The sequence below is a fragment of the Podarcis filfolensis genome (assembly GCF_964270895.1).
Source record: "Podarcis filfolensis genome assembly, chromosome: Z".
NCBI lineage: Eukaryota > Metazoa > Chordata > Lepidosauria > Squamata > Lacertidae > Podarcis > Podarcis filfolensis.
In genome coordinates this window covers 49,088,532-49,109,579 of record NC_139617.1, presented here as the reverse complement: position 1 = coordinate 49,109,579, position 21,048 = coordinate 49,088,532, and the positions used below count along the sequence as shown (strand labels likewise).

The 21,048-nt window shown below is 45.0% G+C and overlaps 1 protein-coding gene across 10 annotated transcripts in view; it reads left to right on the top strand.

The window, feature by feature from the left end:
• The window catches only part of DENND1A (DENN domain containing 1A), a 263,639-nt gene that overhangs the window by 198,545 nt on the left and 44,046 nt on the right, over positions 1–21,048 (top strand). For 9 of the 10 annotated variants that reach the window (XM_083597233.1, XM_083597229.1, XM_083597231.1 and 6 more), the window contains 5 exons: positions 15,818–15,919; positions 16,396–16,483; positions 17,454–17,494; positions 19,018–19,089; positions 20,378–20,434. In XM_083597233.1, coding sequence (XP_083453359.1) covers positions 15,818–15,919; positions 16,396–16,483; positions 17,454–17,494; positions 19,018–19,089; positions 20,378–20,434 — 360 coding nt within the window. The remainder of the gene's footprint in view (positions 1–15,817; positions 15,920–16,395; positions 16,484–17,453; positions 17,495–19,017; positions 19,090–20,377; positions 20,435–21,048) is intronic. The other variant, XM_083597234.1, reaches the window with a different exon arrangement.

The following is a 21,048-nucleotide window of genomic DNA, read 5'->3' as shown; positions in this document are numbered from 1 at the left end:
GGATGTGGACATTTATTCTGTAAGAACACTTTTGAATAAAAACAAGTTTTGATTTAAAATCAAACTGAATTTGTGGGTTATAGTAGGCAAACCTGAAGGTGAACAAAATTTTGAAGGTGAATTTTGGACACAACGGAGAGGTAAAAGATTTGGATTACTGTATTATAAAAGGCGGAAACGACTAACAATCAGACCCACAAAAGGGGGGGGGGGAATCCAGGAGATTCCACGGAATCTTGTTTCTGTGATGTATGTTCGATATGTGGCTGTAAAATTTTAATTTGAAAACCAAATAAATAAATTTATTTTAAAAAGAGAAGATGAACAAAATAGTTAATACATTTTGTACAAACTATGACTATGCTATTAATTTATTTTTGCAGAAATCGTCTGTAATAAAATCTCTGTTAGATTATGATTACTAGCCCTTGTTGATCTGACCTTACATTGGTGTATAACAGCAATGTGCTGTTTAAAAGCGTTATGGCTGACTCCTTGATGGTTCCAGATTTTATATAGTTTGAATTTAGCTGAAAATTTCGCTGGTTGAGATGAAAGGCAAAATGTCAGAGCATGGAAGTGGATGTGCCTTTCCACTCCTGTACACATCATGCTCTTCCCTTGATGAACCTAATTGCCAATTTGCTAAGGCCGAATAGCAGGACTGCATGTTTTATTTTTAGTCCTCCTCAAACATTGCTTCAAGATAGCGCACAAATATTGTTATCCAAATGCAATGCAAATGTTGGTTGCAGTTGCTAACTGCAAGGTTAGCTGCACTGAAGTAGACAACGAAACAATGAACAATTCAGTATGACTTCCTCTTGCTCACTGGTCTTCAATCAGCGGGTTGCGCCCTGATCCAAGGTGGGCCACAATAGGAACATTAGTGCCTTGTAAATATACCATAAATGATTAAAAAATGGGTCCCCGGATGCATGTTTGGGCTAAAGTTGGGCCCTGGTTTTGAAGAGCTTGAAGATACCTGCTCTAGTTGACAGGCTGGATGGTTCTTTCAAAGCTACCCTAGAAGCTGCTCTTTGCTCTGTAAGGAAGAAGAAATGGACATGGAGAAAACATCTGCACTAGGAAAATCTGTGCAGATTTTCTGGAGATTTGTTATTCTATTTATTTAGAAAAATGTACATACTGCTTGATTGTAGTAAAAGTTCTCAGTGGAAGAGAAAGCCATTTCTTGTAAGTGGCTCTTTGTGGTTTTAGGTCCCCTAGAGATCTAAGTCGTTGAGTTACTCTTAGTCCTGTGCAGTAGCCTCAGCCCCAGAGCCGTTCTCAAATCCTCTACCTCTTCTTAACATTTATTGACTTTAGTTGCATCAAGAATCTTGTGTCTTTACGGAAAACACAGTATCTTTGTTCTGTTTAAAAATCGGTGGGAGAGGTAAAGCTTCGTTGCAATTGAGCCCCTTTAAAGCTTCTGCTGTGTCACATCATAAGCAAATGAGGTCGCGAAGTCAGAGCTGTCAGGGGTCACTGATAGCAGATAACGCAATGTGGGGCTGTGGGGCAGTGATGGGGAAGCGGAGGCCTGGTCCAAGAGGCCTGCCAAGGCCTGTGGCGAACGTGCTGCTGAAGCCGTTCCATGTCTTTGCCATGGGTGTGGCTTTCACTGTGGATTTCACAAAGATCCAAAACAGACTTGTGATGCACAAAAGCCAACTGAATTACCAGTGGATGCACGTGGAGACCCTCAATGTGAGAGGGAGATGGGGAAGAGGCTGTTCTGCGGGGTCATTGATTGCCATGGAGGGCTGGCTGGCAACCAAGCAGTCCCACGTGTCCTTTAGAGTTGGTGAAGTCTGTCCCTTAACAAAATGTCTAACCTGTTTATTAGAAGGTTCCCTAAAGCATCTCTGTCTTGTTTTAGAGCTTTAATATATACAAATTTGACATCACACTAGTGGATAGTCTGTGCTTTCTGTCGAGAAATCAGGTCAAACAAAGGTTATCAGCAGAGGGCCTCTCCTGTGCCTCACCTACCTCTGTCTGTGTACACTCATACCTCATGTTACGGATTACGTGTTTTCGGGTTGCGGACCGCTAGAAACCCGGAAGTACCGGAACGGGTTACTTCCGGGTTTTGACGCTTGCGCATGTGCAGAAGCGCTAAATCACGCTGTGTGCATGTGCAGAAGCTCCAAATTGCGCCTGCGCAGATGCGGCACTTCAGGATGTGAATGCTGCAGGTTGTGGATGTGCCTCCGTCACGGATTACGTCCGCAACCCAAGGTTCCACTGTATGTGGGACACAGGAAGAGGCCTTATCTCTAGTCACACGCCTAGGCTGCGGAACTCTGTCTGAAGAGAGCAATGTTCTGTCCCCTTTTTGTTGGCTTTAGGCTGACAGGAAGGATTTTTCTTTTGGGGAAAGTCTTTGGGTTTTGACCATCTGTCTCTTAGGTTTTATTCTGTGACTGCTTTTACTGTGTTTCATGTATCTGTGCGATTTCTATTTTGTTGGACTTTTAGCATAGTTAAGGCATAAATATGTTTTTTAAAAGCAAACGAATAATCAGACCTGGAATCGGCTTCAAGGGTCATTGAGGTATCGCTAACTGTAGTCTGCAATGATGTAAATGGCTGTGGGGCTTTGATGGCAGTGTCCATCTCAGATTGGCCAAGAGCAGGCTCCGCGGTGGGGCACAGGCTTGGCTTGCATTGGTTCCATTCCTGGCATCACCAGTGGAAGTATTATGGGCAGCAGAACTGCCCGAATTCTGCTATGTCGTTCAGGGTACACAGTCCTGGGTTACGTGAACCACCTGACTTTGTCGAAGTGCTCATTTTGGCAAGGACTCCACAATGGTGGGACTAGGTTAAAGTTACCAGATTTTTTTCAATGAATCTGGCAACACACTTCAACTTCAATGGATTTTGTATGGTGACTGACTTGTAAATCTGGGGAATTAGACTAGGTGCTACATGAGATGTGGGTGGAGCTTTGAGCATCTTCTAGCAATTACATTTCTGATTGGGGCAGCTTTTCAGTTGCTGGAATCAGGACAATAGAGAGAAATGAATTTCAGTACATTATATACAGTATGTTGTAAACCTCTTTGAGATTGTTGGGTTTTCATACAACCAAACGGTGTATACACTGTATGAATAATAATGATGACGATGACAGTGTGTGAAGCCGCTTACCTGAATCATGTTTGTATTTTTAAAGTGAGAATGCTTTATAGTTTCAAGCCGTTAGTTTGGATCAAATGTAAAGCCTGAATAAATACTCACTGAGCAGGGCGGAATTTGCCAAGCGCTCCTCCGCTCCATTCAGCTTCGCTTTCACTACTGGGAGAAGGAGAAATGAAAGGCCCCTTCCCATTAGTTCCTTCTTCCTACGAGGAAGCATCTCCCAATGCCTTTAATGGGAGGAAATATCCCTGCAGCCGCTGGAGCATGGTGGAGTGTCAGCTGTCATTGAGACATTCAATTGGAGCTGAACTTTCCATATGCCTCAGCCCAGCAAGGGGCCCCCTTCCAGCCTCGGGAGGTTTGGTTTGTGGTTGTATTAATCCGCCCTTGAAGGGTTGATTCCTTTTCACTGCTCCCTTGGTGTGTCTGTGGGTGGAGCTTTGTGACAGGGGCTCTGAATTCAGAAGTAGGCTGCGTTTATTAACTCTGAATCAATTAACCCCAACATTAAAACTGGGCACATCCCTACTACACCTGAGCAGAGGATGGCATAGGAGAAGTTTACTGCTGCCTTCTTAATTTTATTTGAGGACACTTAAAAAAAAAAAATCCCCAGCCTTTTTTTGTGGCGGGACTGATGATGTTTGCCTTCTGGGAAGATGCCGTGGAAGTAAAGTAATAACCATTTGAAAGCCTCTTTAAATCTCCCTGTTACTGAAGAAGGATTTGGAGAGCTGGAAGTGGCAGTGTAATATTTTAGCATTAGTGAAGAGGGAATTTAAGTGTTCAGCTGATAAATTATTCTGCCTTGACTCCCTCACCTGACTTCTTGTCTTTCTGCCTTTGACGTTGCCAATGGACAACCTGAAACTAAGCAGTGGTGGTTTGTCTTAGACCATCAAAGGACAAGGCTATCAAAGGCCACAAACCACCATGGCTGTGCTCTGCCTCCACAGAAGTCTGGCTCCTGAATACCAGTTGTTGGCAATTACACATGCGGAAATGCTGTTGTGCTCAAATCCTGCTTGCTGGTTTCCCATCTGGTCAGCCCCTGTGAGAACAGGATGCTGGGGAAGAGGGGCCATGGGCCTGATCCAGCAAAGCACTTCTTGTCTTCTTACCTAGTTATTTGCAGCAGCTGTGGAGGGGTCGCAGCAAAATGAAACAGAAGCCTGTTGCTGGCAGGGCGCAGGATCACTGGTTTGACAAGTGGTCGGACCCTGCATCAGTTCGACCCGGCATAATTCAAGTCAGTTGCAGCTATTCACTGTAGCAATCTGCCAATTCAGATCAACAGAATATGTTAAATTAGCAATATTCCCTAAAGGAAAAAAAGAGTTGGTTGAATTAATATGGCCATGGATAGATAGTTGTAGGTGTAGATATGTTTTTGGATCTATGACCATATAATGAAGTGTGCATTGCACTGGAATTTTTGATGAAGCCCTTGAGTAAATCCCTCTCAACAGAAGTGAGGCAAAGAAAGCAACAAGCACCTTGTGGCGTAAGAAAAGAGTCTCCCCACATCAGCCAGGAAACACGGGGGTCCTCCTGGCCGCCCAGTGGTGGTGGAGCCTTCAAGACCTGCTGCGCCCCTGAGTTTTAGCAAAGGGCTGGGAGTGTGAGCTTCGCTGTTGACGGATTGGCTGGATCATGCTCCTCAAAGCAGCTGCTTTAATCTGGGGGGGGGAGTCCTAACTGAATGTGTTGCTTTCTCTTCTGCACTTTTCCTCACAAACTGACAGATTTTGTGTGTGTGTGCGTGTGTGCTATGACTGAAATATACATTTTGTAAATGGTAACTTTTTCTTGCTATTTAAATAAGCTGTGTATGTACAGCATGAGAGATTTATGCACATAACAGCCGGGAAGCTGCTTTCTTCGAAATTCCAATGGGTGCAAAAATGTCTTTCTCAAGTCACAGGAAGTGCATTGTGAAATAGACACTTCTATGGTAATTGGGAGCTCCATTTCTGTCTTCCCTCCATTAATCCTCTTTTTTTTTTTTTGGAATACAATTAGCGCATCACATGCGCTTCACTTGGCCTCCCTTCGTTTACCTCTGACACCTCCTTGATGTTTAGATGTTTGTTTCTCTGCTTTGAACTCCCATCATTGGTAATAAAGACAAACAGGATTTTATTAATAAACATATTTCCTATTAAAGAGATACAATTAGTGTGCATTGTTAGGCAAAACTATATACATATTGAAGTGGGTTTAAGTCTTTTACTGATTTGTTCAGGAGATGGCAAGAATTGTGAAAGGATTTTGGAGTTAATATCCAATGAAAAGCAATTCCTGGGGAAAACAGTTAAAGGATGATATAAAAAGAAACCTTATATAAAAGGATGACAACTCTAAAAATGCATAAATAATATATGTAATTTGAAGTGGTTTTCTTTTCTTTAAGGCAGCAGGAACATAAAATGCAAAAACCAGGGGCTTGTTTAGGCTTTCTAGTGTGACTGGTACAGCCATTTTGACATGGTTGCCATTGAGGTGGGGAGCAGGAATGAAACTACAGGGAACCAGAGTTACTTCACAGTTTTCATGGCAAATTGTGTGTCCTGCAGCAAACATGCATAGTGGGGGCAACAGACATGTACCCTAAAACACTTGCTTTCATGCACTGCTGGGACCTGCTCTTTGGCTTTGCAGCAATCCTATAAAACCAGTTTCCATAAATCTCTTGCCTTGCAGGTCCTGCAAGGGAATTTGAAAGAGGGCATGACTCTGCACATGACTTCAACCCTGCACTCTTCATCTCAGTGTTCACTTTTCTTCCTGCTAGGCCACACATGACCACCCTGGCTTCCCTTTTGGTTGCATCTCCTGGAACGCTCAAGGTCAACAAGGATAGTGGATAGAAAAACAGAACTACAGAGTCACTGGCTGACTAATCCTTAGTGGTTTTTTGTTCCAGATGCTCCACCTTTTCAAGAGTTTGAAAGACAAAAAATTCAGCAAAACAGGGGTTTAAGCACTGTGAATGTTCAGCAGGAAATTTCAAGCACACGTCTCCTTGCTCTCCGTCCTGAGAGAGGAGAGACCTATTGCTGCATTTAAGGGAGTTCCACTCCCCAACCCCATTACACAGCTCCTAACTCAGTATTATCTATGGCTTCTGCTGGGAACAAGTCAAGCAATGCATCCCATTTTGTTCTTGTTGCCACTAAAGCCTCTGTAGAAATTTTCTGTGTTTGAACTTTCTAACAGTAAGAGCTGTTTGACAGGGCAACAGATTCCATTGGAGGGATTGGACTCTGCTTCACTGGAGGTATTTAAACAGAGGTTGGGTGCATTGCAGGCAGGTTGGACTAGACGGCACTCGGAGTCCATTGCAACCCAACAGTTCTGTGATGTTATGACATTTCTGTGTTTTACCCTAAGCAGATCACCAAACTGCTGCCCTGCTAACTCTTTCATTTGTCCATTTGCACCACCCTCGTGCCCTGTGTTGCCTCGTGCTAATGTCTCCTTGTGTTCTGGCTCCAATCTCTCTTCCTTTGCAGGATATATTGCAACAATTACCGTTGACCTTGTTTCTGAGAGTCTTGCGCAACCCCAGCCATGCTATCATCCACTCCATGCCCATCCATGTTTTCAAGATGTAAATAACCTTCTTTGTCTTGAAATGTTGCAATTTTGAGATCAAGTGGCAGATGTGTGTACTTGAGAGAGGACTAAGCAGCTATGAAATTTAAAAGTATGGGTGAGATATTTTTAGTACATAAGAACATAAACCTGCTGGATCAGGCCAGTGGTTTGTGTAATCAAGCCTCCTGTTCTCACAGTGGCCTCCCAGAAGCCTGTGGCAGCCCCACTGCCAGGACATGTGCACAGCAGCACTCTACCGACCAGCGATTCCCAGAAACTGGAGGAGGCAGAGCATGCCAGTCGCCATTGAAGATCTTCTCTCTCCATGAATTTGTCTTATCCCCTTTTAAAGCCATCCAAGTTGGTGGCCATCGTTGCCTCCTAGGGAACCAAGTTCCGTAGTTTGTGCGGTGTGTGAAGGACTGTCTTTTATCTGTCATAAATCTTGCAACATTCATCTTCATTGAATGAGCACGGGTTCGAGTATTATGGAAGAGGAAGAAAAAGCTTTCTCTACCCACTTGTATCTGTGCTATGAATATTTTTATAAACTTCTATCATATCACCTCTTATCTTTTCTCTAAACTAAAAAGTCCCAAATCTTTCATCATAGAGTAGTTGCTGCATTTCCACAGTCATTCTGGTTGCCTATTTTTTCTGAACCTTTTCCAACTCTACAATATCCTTTTTTAGATGAGGCAACCAGAACTATGCACAGTATTCCAAATAGGGTCCCACCATAGATTTGTATAACAAAGGGCTTGTGTAACAAAGGGTAAAGGGCTTGAGCTCCCCAGAGTCTCTCACTGCTCAGAGATTGGGGTGGTGTGTGACTCTATGTATTAACTTTTGCTGCAGCCAGTTCTAGTGAATGCCACCTGGAGCATTTTTTATGTGGGGTAGACACAGGTAAACCAGTTAGGTGGTCAGAAGTTTCGTCTGATCAGAATGGTGCGTCTTGTGGAATCGGCAACAAAAACAAAATTCAAACATTCTGTGAGGCTTTGAATACGCATAATGGTAAAAGTGAAAGATTTCACAGTACATGAAGTGCTGTAGCCTTTTGTGGAGTGTCTGGATGCGGGAAGTATCCGACTGCATGCACACAGCCAGCAAAGACTGACCTTTCTGAAGGCTTAATTCTTGATCTGTTTCTCAAATCACCACCACTCTTTGTAGTTCTTTTTCAAAGATTAGCTACAGAATGAGTTTTTCCAACAAGTATTCTGGTCTCCATGGAGCTGATGTCCTCCCTCTCTCAATCTGAATTAGATGAATACAGTATAGCCTATATTCTTGCATTAGTGTTAACAAGGTTCAACTCCCTGTAGTGCTGTAACTATTTCTGTTGCTTTGTGCAGAGGTGTTGGAAGAAAAGAGAAACGCTGGAGCCATCCTTGTGGTCACAAATTACTCTTTCCTTCCTGGACTTTCGGAGCCACAGGAGGAAGTTGGAAGCTTTCTGTTCTCAAAGCCCAAGTCAAGGTTGCTTTTGTGGTCCAAAGCCAACACAACCTGATGGGTGTGAGAAACTTGACTAATCACATAAGGTTGGAACTTTGGGTAAAGAGGTCACTTTTGGAGTTGCCCATGAAAACATCTGAATAGTGGTAATGATGAACAATAAGTCAGTGAGCTTGGTGAAATGGGGGAGGCCACAGAAACCCTTACAGCTGTGTCCCAAGATTATTGTCAGGGACTGGCAGGACGCCGATGAGTGTGCACTGGGGAAAGGGGGGTGAGTCTAATTCAGGAGAGGGGGCGAGTGATTCGTGGGGAACTGTACCAGCCAGGAGGCTAGAGTCAGACACAGGGGAAGTTTCATACCTGGAAGGTGGAGCACAGGATGGGGCAGAAAAAGAGGAGGAAGAGACAGGTCAAGCAAGTGAAGGGACTGAGTACTTCTCCAGCTTCTTCTGCCCCACTGTCTCCCAGAATCAGGAGGGGGCTGAAGAGGGAAGATCAGAGGAAGCTTCCATTCAGGCTCAGTTTCCGGCTGCATGTGCGCAGCCCATCAGGGTAGGGTACATAAACAAGTGAAGACCCCCAGTTCCTGCCACTGTTCCATAGACCCCGGACCTGGGAATAGCTGCCTAGACGTTAGACTGGTCTGTGAGGCTATTTGGAGCCATTGAAGTGACTGCGTCTGCTTTGACAATAAAGAGTTAGGTATCCGCCATGTAAGTTCCTTTGGCTGTGAAGCACCCTTGACAGTTACATTGTCATTGCCCTACACGCAGATGAGTGCAGCCTTAGCCACTGGGAAACTGCCCCTCTGTCAATCTAGAAGAAATAACTGTGCAACATAAGCCATCATCTCATACCAATATTGCCGATTAATATTTTCATGTCACTATGGGGGATTGAGACAGGGTGAGTTGAGGTTCCCATGGCAGGTTCAGGACAAGAGTGAGTCTGCCCAGACAAATCATTGGACTTTGTTTTAAGCCCAATTCATACATGCAGCTGTATGAGGATGTAATATGAAAAGGGATCTCGTGTCTGATTCTCAGACTGTGGTGTGAGCTTGACCCCCTCCTTCTGAGCTCAGTGCAGGAGCAGAGTCAGTCCGTGTGGTGAGTACACTTCAAGACTCACGCTGTTACTCTAAACATATGTCTTCCCCTACGAGTGGACACACCCAATGCAACCCAAATTCAACATCTATATGCCACTTTTTCCTAGTAAGAGTTCCTAGCAGCTCACAACAATAACATAAAAAACATATATAAATAACACTTTCACCAGTATACGCTAGCATATGTTTTGGAAAGCTGCTTCTTAACAGCAACTCTGAGCGTGTCTTCGGTTTGAGAGAGGCATGTCTCTTACAGTTCCAATATTTGACCTTTATATGAAGTGTGATGATTCCAGGCCTGGTCTCCAAAACGTGACCTGTGTGGGCGATCATCCTCCTGAAGAGCCTAAACCCGCTTTGCACAGATCCTTTTGCGACAGGAGTTTGTAGGGTTAAGCCTCTCCCCAGCCTCCCAGAAGGTGCACTGTCAGGTACTCAGGTGTTAACTTGGGAGGCTTCTAGGCCAGTCAGTCAGTCACGGAGGAGCCAGATCAGCTGCTGTTCTGGGGTAGAGATTACAGAGCTTAATGATGAGCTACTCTAAGCTGCAGCTGATGCCAGACCCTTCCCCCTTTACACCTAATTAGCCTCATTAATGAGCTCTTCTGCTCTCTGCAGAGAGGGCCTCCTCCTGGAATAGCAGGCAAAAATACCTCTCCCAGGTAGATGTTCCGAAACCCTTAATTATGGTCTGCATCTGACTCTTGACGAAGAGATGGATGGATGAGGGTGCTTTAACCGGAATTGTGCTTGTTTACAATGACCGTTACGCAAGACGGTTAACTCTTAACATGCGTCAGGTTGCTTTTAAATAAATTATGGCATTAACCCACAAAACAAAATAAGACCTTCAGAGATTATGCTACTTAAAAAAAGAAGAAGTGGATAGGAAAGGAGGGAGGATTTCTGACCTACTTAGAAGTGAAGTGTGTGCAAATATTTATTTATTTTTTAAAGCGCTTAATTGAGTCCTTGATGCCATGCTGTATTGGATTGCTTGCTATAGATTACCCAGCAAGATTTGATTTATTTATTAAAATTTGCAACTGGCAGTTGTGATGATAAAACATCCTTTAGATTTCCAGCCCTTGAAAGAAAGATGAACCTGGACAGTGCAGTGTTCAAACCAAACACTGGATCTGTGGTGGTCCAAGGTGACCTGATCCTGTGAAGGAGGACTTTAGATGATAGCTCAATCATCCTAAAAAGACTTGCTAGCAGTCAGAGGAAAATACCAAGTATCAAACTCAGTTTATTACTGGGTTTGTTGTTGTTGTTCAAAAAGAATCTATGATGACTGAATGCGACACAGTCCAAGACAAAACAAGTTCTATTTGTGTACTTCTAACTTACCTAGCATTACGGGTCGGTGACAGCACTTGACAAGCAAAAGATATTTGAGAGTTATGAGAACTGGGTACCTCTGAAATATTTGTAAAACCATTCCTGTTTTTCTGAGTTATGCCTTGCAATTAAACCCAGGTCAAGTTTTTTAAAAATGTTTTTACAGCTTGTTTTATGAAGGATGCTGGGTTTTTGGCACACCACCAGGAAAAGGGAATTCCATTGCTGTGGGCTATTGAAGAGAGAACTCTGTGTGTGTTTGTTCTACCAACTTGGCACATGCCTGGTGTGAGGAGGGCAAGCACTACTGCAAGCATGACCAAAAGATACACAAACCAGCCAGATTAGCAGGTGCTGGAGGAACGCAGCAGAGGAGCTGTGCTTGGTGTTTTCCACTCTGGAAATTCCACTTGTTCTGCAGCTCTTTTGTAGTAGCAGCTTTGACACAGGCACTAACATTAAAGGTGTGTGTAATTCCTGGGCAGGTTGATTTTACAGGATGGAAATTATCCTTGTGCACCTCCAGGTTTGGAGGGGGCTGCCTCTGTGCCTTTTGGCCATCTGACTGGCTGCCCATCTGCTCTCTGTCAGAATGCGTTAGGAGTGTGCTTGGAGTCGTGCCCCAGAGTTTCCGCACGGGGCTGGTCATGTGCTTGTCTCCACGACAACTCAAGGAGATGTGTAAACTGCCATGCTCTGAGCCAGATGCTTCTCTGTCCATGTGATCTAATTAAATAGTAGCTTCCCCCCTCCCTCCCCCTCCCCCCTCCCCTGTCTTGATGAAACTCATTGATGTTGCCCTGTTTCCCTGGCTGAGGTGTGAAAGGAAGCTGTAACAGGGATAGAAGGGATCACCGGGCTCTGTATTAACACCCTTGCAGATACGCATCGCTTCCATTCTGTGCTGGTCCCTTTCACAAACTTGGAGTTCCAAGTCCACAGTGCAAAACTGGGGTGGGGGTGGGGGTGGGACAAGTCAGAAGCACCCACCAAGTGGATTTAAGTTGGTGCTCTTTGCCTCATTTGCGGAAGCCGGGGACAGTTTGCCAACAGTAAAACACCTGCATTTCCCCACCCGCAATAAATGTGCTGCTACATTAGTGCAACAGTGTGTGTGCGCCAGGAGAAGGGAAGCCCTCAGTCAGTTGGGAGACCCTGGAAGCCGTGACTCCAGGGGCTGGAATTGGGGAACATGCAACATGCGCTTCTCCCCTTTGGCCTTCGGTTCTAACCCAAGGCTATTGTTCTCACCCTGAACACCTCTCTCGTTGTCTTGGAATGGCAAGGTCTCAGACCTGGGTTCCAGTGAGTTCCAGCTGAAAAAAGCCCTGGTTCTTATGGGAATTTTGTTGCCCCACCCCACCCCCCCGCTTGGTGGTGGAGGTTTTCAAAGGCTCCGGTCCAATGTGGTTCCGTGTCACAATTCCCCATTCTCTGATCTTTCTTTTGTTCCAGCTGTTATGGTTTGGGTTGCTCAACCATTTCTCCTCTCCCACCACTCCCCCCCCCCCCCCCGCTTGCTGCACCAGAGTGAGAATCCCTGCCACACAAGGGATGCTGTACTTTTGACACTAGTCCAGTGACCTCAGCTGATCTTGTGTGGGTAAGATACGCATCGTAAATATGTTGCATTTCATTGGATAATTAGGTTTCCTTGGAGACCATCACACCGCAAGAGCTGAGAAATGTGACCTTTTCGCGACTGCCTTCCATCACCACCTTTGATTAACCTTCCTGGAGCTCCCGTCTCTAAACCCTCCCTCTTCCCCAACCCATCTTCCCCGACGTGGCTGCAAATCGTGTTGTATAGTCAATTAGCAGGTGGAATTTTCATGTCTGAACATGGTTGCTGCATCCAAATACCAGGGCTAAGGGGAAGCTGAAGACAGGCCGGCATGCATTGTGTTTCCCAGGTAGGGAAGGAGCATCCGTGCTTCCAGGGGAGGAGTCTAGCTTGACGGCCACAGAACACTTGCTTTGCTTGCAGAAGGTCCCAGATTCAGTTGCTGGCATCTCCTGTTGAAAATATTACGTAAGCAGGCAATAGATTTAGAATTTCACAGTCCAGCCAGCTAGTTCCTCCCTCATAGAGGGCCACATTATACCGTGCTGGTTTATTTGTCCATGTGGCACAGTATTGTTCTCTGACTCTCTCCACAATCTCAGGCAATGAAAGATACTTCCAAAGAGCTGTTCAGCACTGGAAAAAAGTACCAGTAAAAAAGAGTGGAATCGCTCATCAATCAGAAATGTTGTGGGCTCAACAGGATGCCATCTTGCCCTGGCAAAGTGTGGTTGTTTTGGATCTCCCTTGGTGCCCCCTCTGTTTGTTGCAAATAGGAAAGGGAGCATAGTTGTCCTCAGCCATAATTTAGGATCTAAAACATTAAATAAAATACTCGCTTTTTTAAAAAGTCAAGACATAGAGGAATATAGAGCCTGCTGGGTCTAATTAAGTGTGGGGGCCATTATTCTTGATGGGCTGCTCATCTAGCCTCCAGGACTCATGGCTCTTTGCATAACAGAAATCCTCCAAGTTAAAACTCCTCTGCAGTTTCACTTTCTTCCTCTTTAATAGAGTTTATATGCAAAATTTATAATCCAGTGTGATATAAGCAGGCACAGCGCCATAAATCGCTGCAATCACCATTCCTGGTCTTTATACCCTGTAGTGTCCTTAACTGTCACATACACTTTTCCTGCACACACGTAAAAGTTCCATTGTGGCTTTAGTATACCTCAAGGTGCTTTATGAGCATGGAACATTTAGAAATGTTTGTAGAATTCAGCCCTGGAATAGGCGGCAAGGGGAATATTAGCTACAGTAGCTCATGTGCTATCGCAAAAAAGTGGTGCAGGAAATGGTCGCCTATGCAAATTGCAATGCAAATCAGGTTATTTTTCACCAGATACAAAGCAGTAGGTGGCTTTTTCTGCTATCCCATTCATCAGGGGTGATGAATGGAGGCTCTTTTATGTTTTGACCCACAGATGGTGCAAATTGAATAACGGTGGACTTGGCCACAGCGGTAAGGCCAGTCCTTGCTTCCTGGTGCAACCTCCTGTCCTCTGTATCTTTATTCCCCATCCTGGGTGTGGTGTCACCTGCCTTCCAAGGCTGGAGCAGTTTAGCTGGAGAAATCATCTCCAATGTGTGCCTGCTAGTGTTCAGCTCCTAGAATTCCTGCTTGCATTTTTGGCAGTGCAGTTTAGGAATGTGGGCCAAGTGGAAGGTGATACCAAACTCCCTCTGGGCAGAGGAGGATCAATAGAGCTAACAGAGCAGGAAACTCACAGTTCAGTCCCAGTGGTATGGTCCAGGAGAGGCAGGAAACAGCTAGAAGAAGGCAGTCTTAGAAACAGAGATATGAAAGCTAAATGGCACCTTAAAACTAGGTTGTGGACGCAACAACAGAATGTCTAGGTACACCTTTTTTAATAACAAGAATACAAAGCTGAAAATGAATGAACTGCAGCTACAATATTATGTTCATTTTTTCACAACCTAAGGCCCGGGGGCCGGATCCGGCCCAATCGCCTTCTCAATCCAGTCCGCGGATGGTCCGGGAATCAGCGTGTTTTTACATGAGTAGAATGTGTCCTTTTATTTAAAATGTATCTCTGGGTTATTTGTGGGGCATAGGAATTTGTTGTTTATTTTTTCAAAATATAGTCCAGCCTACCGCGTGGTCTGAGGGATGGTGGACCGGCCCACGGCTGGAAAAGGTTGCTGACCCCTGGCCTAGTACTTCCCCTGCCCACCCCCCTAATATTCTTAAGAGGGTCTCTTCTCCAGTCTTCAGAGAGTAGCTGGAAGTGGGGAGGCAGAAAAAGGGCCTCCTCTCCTTCCACTCTGCAGTTTTAATCTGAAACCTTAGGTGCAGTACTGCTGTGCCCATAGCTCAGAAACTGCTCACACTAATGAAATTCCCTGTCACAAAATGCAGCTGGAACAATGGGAGTTGGGAACACTGGAAGAAGAAATGCAGAAAGGATGTGCACTCTGTGTGGGAGAAGTACAGTTTTCCACGTATGGACATTCCTTATAGGCATGGCTCCCCCCACAGGCCAAGATTGTCAGGGTCTTCTGTGATTGGGGGGGGGCACTCCTCCTTCCTCCCAGACCTGAGGATTACAGGAATGCAGCTGTAGAGTTGGACCATGAAACCGAGGTGGCAGCAGCCCATCTGCCTGGAATGATCTCTCCCTGCCCCCCCCTGCCCCCGGCTCATTAATGAAAAGCACTGGGTGTACTTTTTCATTAGAGCATGAAAAGACCTCTGCATTAACTTAACATTGACATAATTCTACTGCTCCTTCTTACTGCCACTTTTCAGTTGCCATAAATATATTTATTTGCTTTGCTGCAAATTTGCAGATTAAAGTGTTGCCAGGACATGGAAATAGATGGGTGCCCCCCCCCCCCCGCAGATACATAACCAACTTCACTATTAATGTAACACAACACAACAACACAACACAACACAACACAACACACTTCCTTTCCCCCCACCCCAAAGTTGCAAATGGTGTTGCTTTGCTGCGTTTTAGAGATAAAACTCCATTCTTTTTGAAAACACCAAAAAAGTTTTCCAATTCCTTTTGGCCCATTCAGAACACCTGACAAAGGTGTTTGTGGCCCTGTGCTATGTCAAGAACATTGACAGGATGCCTGGAGTCTGGAGCATGTGGATTCACAAAGAGTGCTTCTGAGAATGAGCTGAAGGCCTTTACTTTGCCTCTGAGGAAGAACCAACAACCCCTCTATGGCTGGTGGGGTGACTTCCAGCTAAGAGCCCCAGGTGTCCCCTGTTTTTGGAAATCAAACACGAGACATTGCTTGGCTGACCCACAAGGCACAGGTTTGTGGGGCAGGGGGAGCACAGCCTTCCTCTTCCGTTTGCCTGGAGGAAGTAGTTGACCATTGGCCAGTCTCCCTGGCTTTTGCCCTGGCTAAGGGCCCACTGTCTGGAGGTGGGCAAGTTGATTGGGGAGGCCTCCTCACTCTCTGAACCTTGCTCCTCAATGTGCTTGGCAAGGTGCTTAATGCAGCCCACTGCAACTCATCGACTGGGCTTGTACTCTTCTGGGAGCATTTGGCCACTTGTAAGTTCACCCCTCCTCTGAACTCCATCTTTCCAGGGGGAGCCCATCACGTTCTGTGAAGAAACATTTGTCTCCCACCGGTCTGCCACCATGCGACAGTTCCTGCAGAACGCAACCCAGCTGCAGCTTTTCAAGCAGGTATTGCAGGTCGTTAAACAAAAGAACAACCCCCACCCCCTGCCTTGCTTTTGTGCACTGTGATCTATACTGGGCTATGTGCCGTGAAATACAGCTGGCCACTTTGTTTCATAATTAGCTTAATTTATGGGTCAAAATGGGATGTGCTCTACATTAATATCTTTTTCCAGCCCAGCTGACAATCCGTTTACAGGAGCACTGTTTTTGTTTGTTTGTTTGTTTGTTTGTTTTCCTCTTTTCTGTTCTATAATAGTAAAACCTGACATGCTCTTCTGCCGCTGGCTCTCCATTGCAAGTACCTCCCAGTTTTATACTGGAGGCCCCACCAAGCCAGAAAGCTTGAGCAGTGGATCTCTAGCCTGGTATAATAATATGAGACGCCTTGAAAAAGAGAGCGAGTGTTAGCACCTTGGCAGGGAGTTTAGGATGCCCTGTATGATCCCCTCTTGGTGTGCTTTCTTTTTCTTCTCCTGAAGTTTATTGATGGCCGCCTTGATCTTCTCAACTCCGGAGAAGGTTTCAGTGATGTCTTTGAGGAAGAGATCAACATGGGCGAATATGCTGGTAAGGAGGAACATTTGCTTGAGTTTGTGGATGCCGAGCAAAGGAGATGACCCTTCTGTTTGGACCAGAAGTGCCAGGTGGCTTCCCTAGACCTTTAGAAAGATTAGCAAGGGAAGCAAAAGAGGGTTTTCCTCAAGCTGGTCTGTGACTGCACTTTTCAAAACTTCATGCTATAGACAATTAATTAGGTTCCAGCCTGGCCAAGGTAGTGAGGTTTTAAGTTACATAAAGGCCTGGGGGACAAAGCAAGAAATGAAAAGCAGAAAAAACACCAAGGAATAAATATATTTATAGCCCTTTCTCTATGCTGCTGGTGTCTTAGAAGTCAAATAATGGGGGAAATAACATATAATACCTGCTTGTATTACCAACATAGAAACAAATTTTGAAAGCCCGTGATTTAGAGATTCAGTTGAAGTCAGAATGAACTCCCAAGCCTGGTCCTTGGCAGAATTTTTCTTTCGTCTCTCAGTGGATTTCAGTTTTGTGGGTCTTGTGGGTTGCCTCGTGTTCTAGTTTTGGTACCTCTTCAAGGGCTGGGGGGTTCTTCGATGTTGGGGTGGCCAGTGCCTTTCCTTCACCTTCCTCTGGAATCAGACCAGGGATTCACGGCCAGCCCACTGACGGGGAAGCTTCAGCCAGGAGTGTTGATGCGGGGAGGGAGACACAAACAACCCTCAGAGCAGCTTTCTATATTTAAACAAGACTCCTTGCTATATTTAGACATGAATAAAAAGCAGCCTCTTTCTTGCTCTTTTCTATGAAGACACATTCAGAAGGAGCTGTTATCTCACTAATTGCCCTAGTTTTTATTGGGGGGGGGCAGGTGGGGAGCTAACTTAGATGCATTGTCCTTCCAGAGGAGGTTGCATCTCCAGCATAGCTGCATTGTCCTTGGGGGGGGGGCTGTCTGCTGATGGCAAAATGAGTGCTGCCACTTCTCATCTGTCTGCTTGCCTCTTTGTGTCAGGTAGTGACAAGCTGTATCTCCAGTGGCTGTCAACGGTTAGGGTAAGTGTCCCCAGCAGCCCAGGTGCTCCTCATTCTGATCGTCCAGCAATTTCTGAGTCCTATGGTGAGGGTGCTGAGATGTGGGCCAAAGCTAGTTAAGGCTTAAGGATGCTGCTGCACCCTCTCCCAAAGCAGGAACTCTGCTGGTGCTCCGGCGCGCATGAACGACGGGTTGCCAAAATCTGTTGTTTTTGCCGCAAGGTAGGGAGACAGGAGGCGGGCACCTTTTTGGTATTTGGAGCACCGCTGTTAACTTAATTGATACAGATTAACTGCCATATGATAAATATTTATGAATAGCAGACCCCAAATAGATCCCAGGAGTTGTGGTTAAGTAGTCTCTCCCTCTCCGTATTACACACATTTAAGATAGTAATGGCAAGAGAAATAATTAGCAGAAGCAAGCTCACTGTGTTCCAAGCCCCAAACTTACTCCAAGCAGAGCAGCTTCTGTCAGGCGGGAAATGGGGACCGGGCATGCTTGATCACTCGGGGTTCTGAGACAAATGAAAGAAGCTCTGTGAAAACATCCGACGGGCTCCTCTGACATTCTCTTGGAATGCCAAATAGTGTTCCAAGAGCTGCAGAAAAAGAAGTGCTATGAATTAATAAATTAATCATCATCATCATCACCACCCAGTTCTCAAGGGCACAAATATTTGCAATATGGTTCGCTGGAATAAAGCTCACTGTTAATAGTAAATTAAAAACTAGTATTGGGCAAAGTTAATTATTAGTTTTAAAAAATAGCTGTGCCTGAGTGAGTCTTTGTGGGGGGTGGCCAGGGCTGGCAGGGAGGGTATCCGTCTTTTGTGCACGCTGGATTTTATTTATCAAAATAATACATTATGCAGCAAAAGCCAACGTGAGCTGCAAAATAAATAAAACACTAACTGGACTACTAGATTATTCTGTCTGACATATCAGAGCCTCGTGCGTCTTTCCTGGTTGTGCCTCCTGTACGTGCAGTTCGGCCCTTCTGGAAGGAGATGGATTTCTTCTGTCCCCCGTTCCGCCCTCATTTCCCTCTCAACGGTGGAAGAACGGTGGGCATAAGCAGTTTCAGACTGATGTGGGAGAAGGCACTTCACACTCAAGATACCAGATATTTTCATGTGGTGAAATAGATACACAAATAGGTTTTACAAATGGAGACTGACCCCCTCCTTCCCCTGCTACAGTGATCTTTGAGAACTCAGACATTCTTCCATGTTTAACACCATATTTGTTTGGTGCTATAGCCTCCTATATGACAAAAATGAAGTATGAACTCAATGAACTTAGAAACACGTATCTGGCTATTCAAGAAAACGTTGAAGTGTTTGCCCTGCTTCCTCCTTTAAGAAATTAAATAACCGGATGTTAAGAGCAAAATGCCTGAAGCCTTTTGTATTGCTCAGGTGTGTTTGCAATACTTCTTTTTAGTGTGTGTGCGTGCAGAAATTTGCATTCCAAACCGGGAGTTATGTTGGCTCTTCTGCCCCAGTAACAGTTTACCATGTTGTTCCTTTTCCTCATTGCAGAAAGGAAGTGGTGCCATTTTGAATACAGTCAAGACCAAGGCAAACCCTGCCATGAAGACAGTCTACAAGTTTGTAAGTGTCATAGAGCTGCATAGGAGGTGCAAATATATAGGGGAAGGTTGGGGTTGCTTTTAAGCGCACAGGCGGTCTGCTTGCTACACAATGTGTCCTTCGTGTGAGTCATGTAACTTGACCAAACTGGTACTGCGCATGAAACAATAGAGGGCTAAAAAGCCAGGACAGAAAGTATTTTTTGTTACTAGATTAAAAATGAAAAATCCCTCGGAAACTGCATAAAAGCTACATACTGTAGCAATAATCATTATTAGCTTTTCATCAATCAGACACTGAAATGGTTCTCACGGTGCTGGCATAAAACTGTTGGATGAAATGTTTTTTTTTTATGGAAGAAAAAGACTAAACAATCAGTATGAAGAGGAGAAAGTGATGCAGTGTGAATGTTCTCTCCCCTCCCCGTGCTGTAAGCCCTGCCACCTGCTGTTAGATCTCCAGTAGGATAAGAAGCAGGAAGCGGAGGAATTTAGGGAAAGGTACATGGAAGCAATGCTGTTCTAGCAGAAATTTAACAAAGGCACTGAGGATAAGTCACATGTGGATACTCAGACTTTAAATTGCAACCAGAGACCAGTAAGTTCTCAAGTAAACAGTGGAGCTGGTAGGAAGAGGTTTCCAGCAAGAGCTCATCCCCCCTTCTGCCCCATAGCAGAAGGTGCGTACCAAAGTTGGCAGAGACCCGGCCTGGAGCAGAGTCTCCTCCTTTGTGCTCCTGCTTTGCCCTTTATAGGACAGGAGGCCACGGGCAGGAAGTTGTCACTGGGTGCTTTGGTGGAACTCACACTTGCCATCGTTCCTTAACCTACATTCAGCCAGCATGGATCGAAATGGGTTATGAAACTGATATTCTCTCACCGTCCAGAATCAAGCTCTGAGTGGTGGTGCAGAGAAGCCAGGACGTATGCTTATAAGCCTCCCTTCGATGCGGCCAACAGTCGGGTCCTGCCCTAGTCAGGCTTCTTACCCTTACCCTTACCATGCAACACACATAAAAAAATAATTAGAGGATAGAGCAAGGAGCCTAGGCTTTAGGAGGCAGTCTATTCTCTGCAAACAAAATCTCTTTCCCCCTCATTAAATATTGTTTTTTAACCTCTTGTATCTGTATTTGTTTCTATACCCATTATGTCTTCAGTTTGGTGGACCAATTCCCCCACCCCTCCCTGTTCTCAGTAATCAGAAAAGGTGGGTCTTGATGGGAGGAAATGAAGCCCAGTTGCCTCTGCAGCCAGAACAGGGTTTCTGACTTAAATTAATCTCCCTCCGCCCTTTTTTTTCTATGCAGGCAAAAGATCATGCAAAAATGGGAATAAAGGAGGTGAAAAACCGCTTGAAGCAAAAGGTACTTGAAGTTTGTATTCTTAAAAAAAAAAAAAAAAGTATAAGAACTACTTGGCCAGGAAAAGCATTATGTGATCAATAGAGAGCTGTGTGGTGCTGTGTTGTTAACACACTTCAAAATGCATTACCAGCTGTCCTGGATTTTTCCTACTGTTATAAATATTCACAGACAAAAAAACCAAATACATTAAGACCTGATGTGGGATGTGTGCCCCTTGCACCAAAAAAAAGGGAGGAGGAGAGATAAGGCAAGTCATCGGAGGTGGCAGCCCCTTGCTCACGTGCAAACCATGGAACTGTTCCTTTCTTCTTCTTTCTTTCTTTCTCTTCTGTGAGAGAAGTCGAGAATCCCTGGCGCTGCATCAGTTGTTACAAATTTATTGCACACAAAAAGTTCTGTGTGGCAACGGTAGGCAAGTCTTGTATGGATGGCGTAGGTTGCACACGCATCTGTTTAACATCCATGCAGCAATGTATGTACACTCACGATGGCTAAACTTACAGGTCAGTTTCTGCACGCCATTTTCTATGTGGAAAACAGTTTCCATGCAAAATTGGCAACGGGTAAAGCATTCTTTCTCCTGCCAACCTAGCAGTTCGAAAGCATGTCAAAGT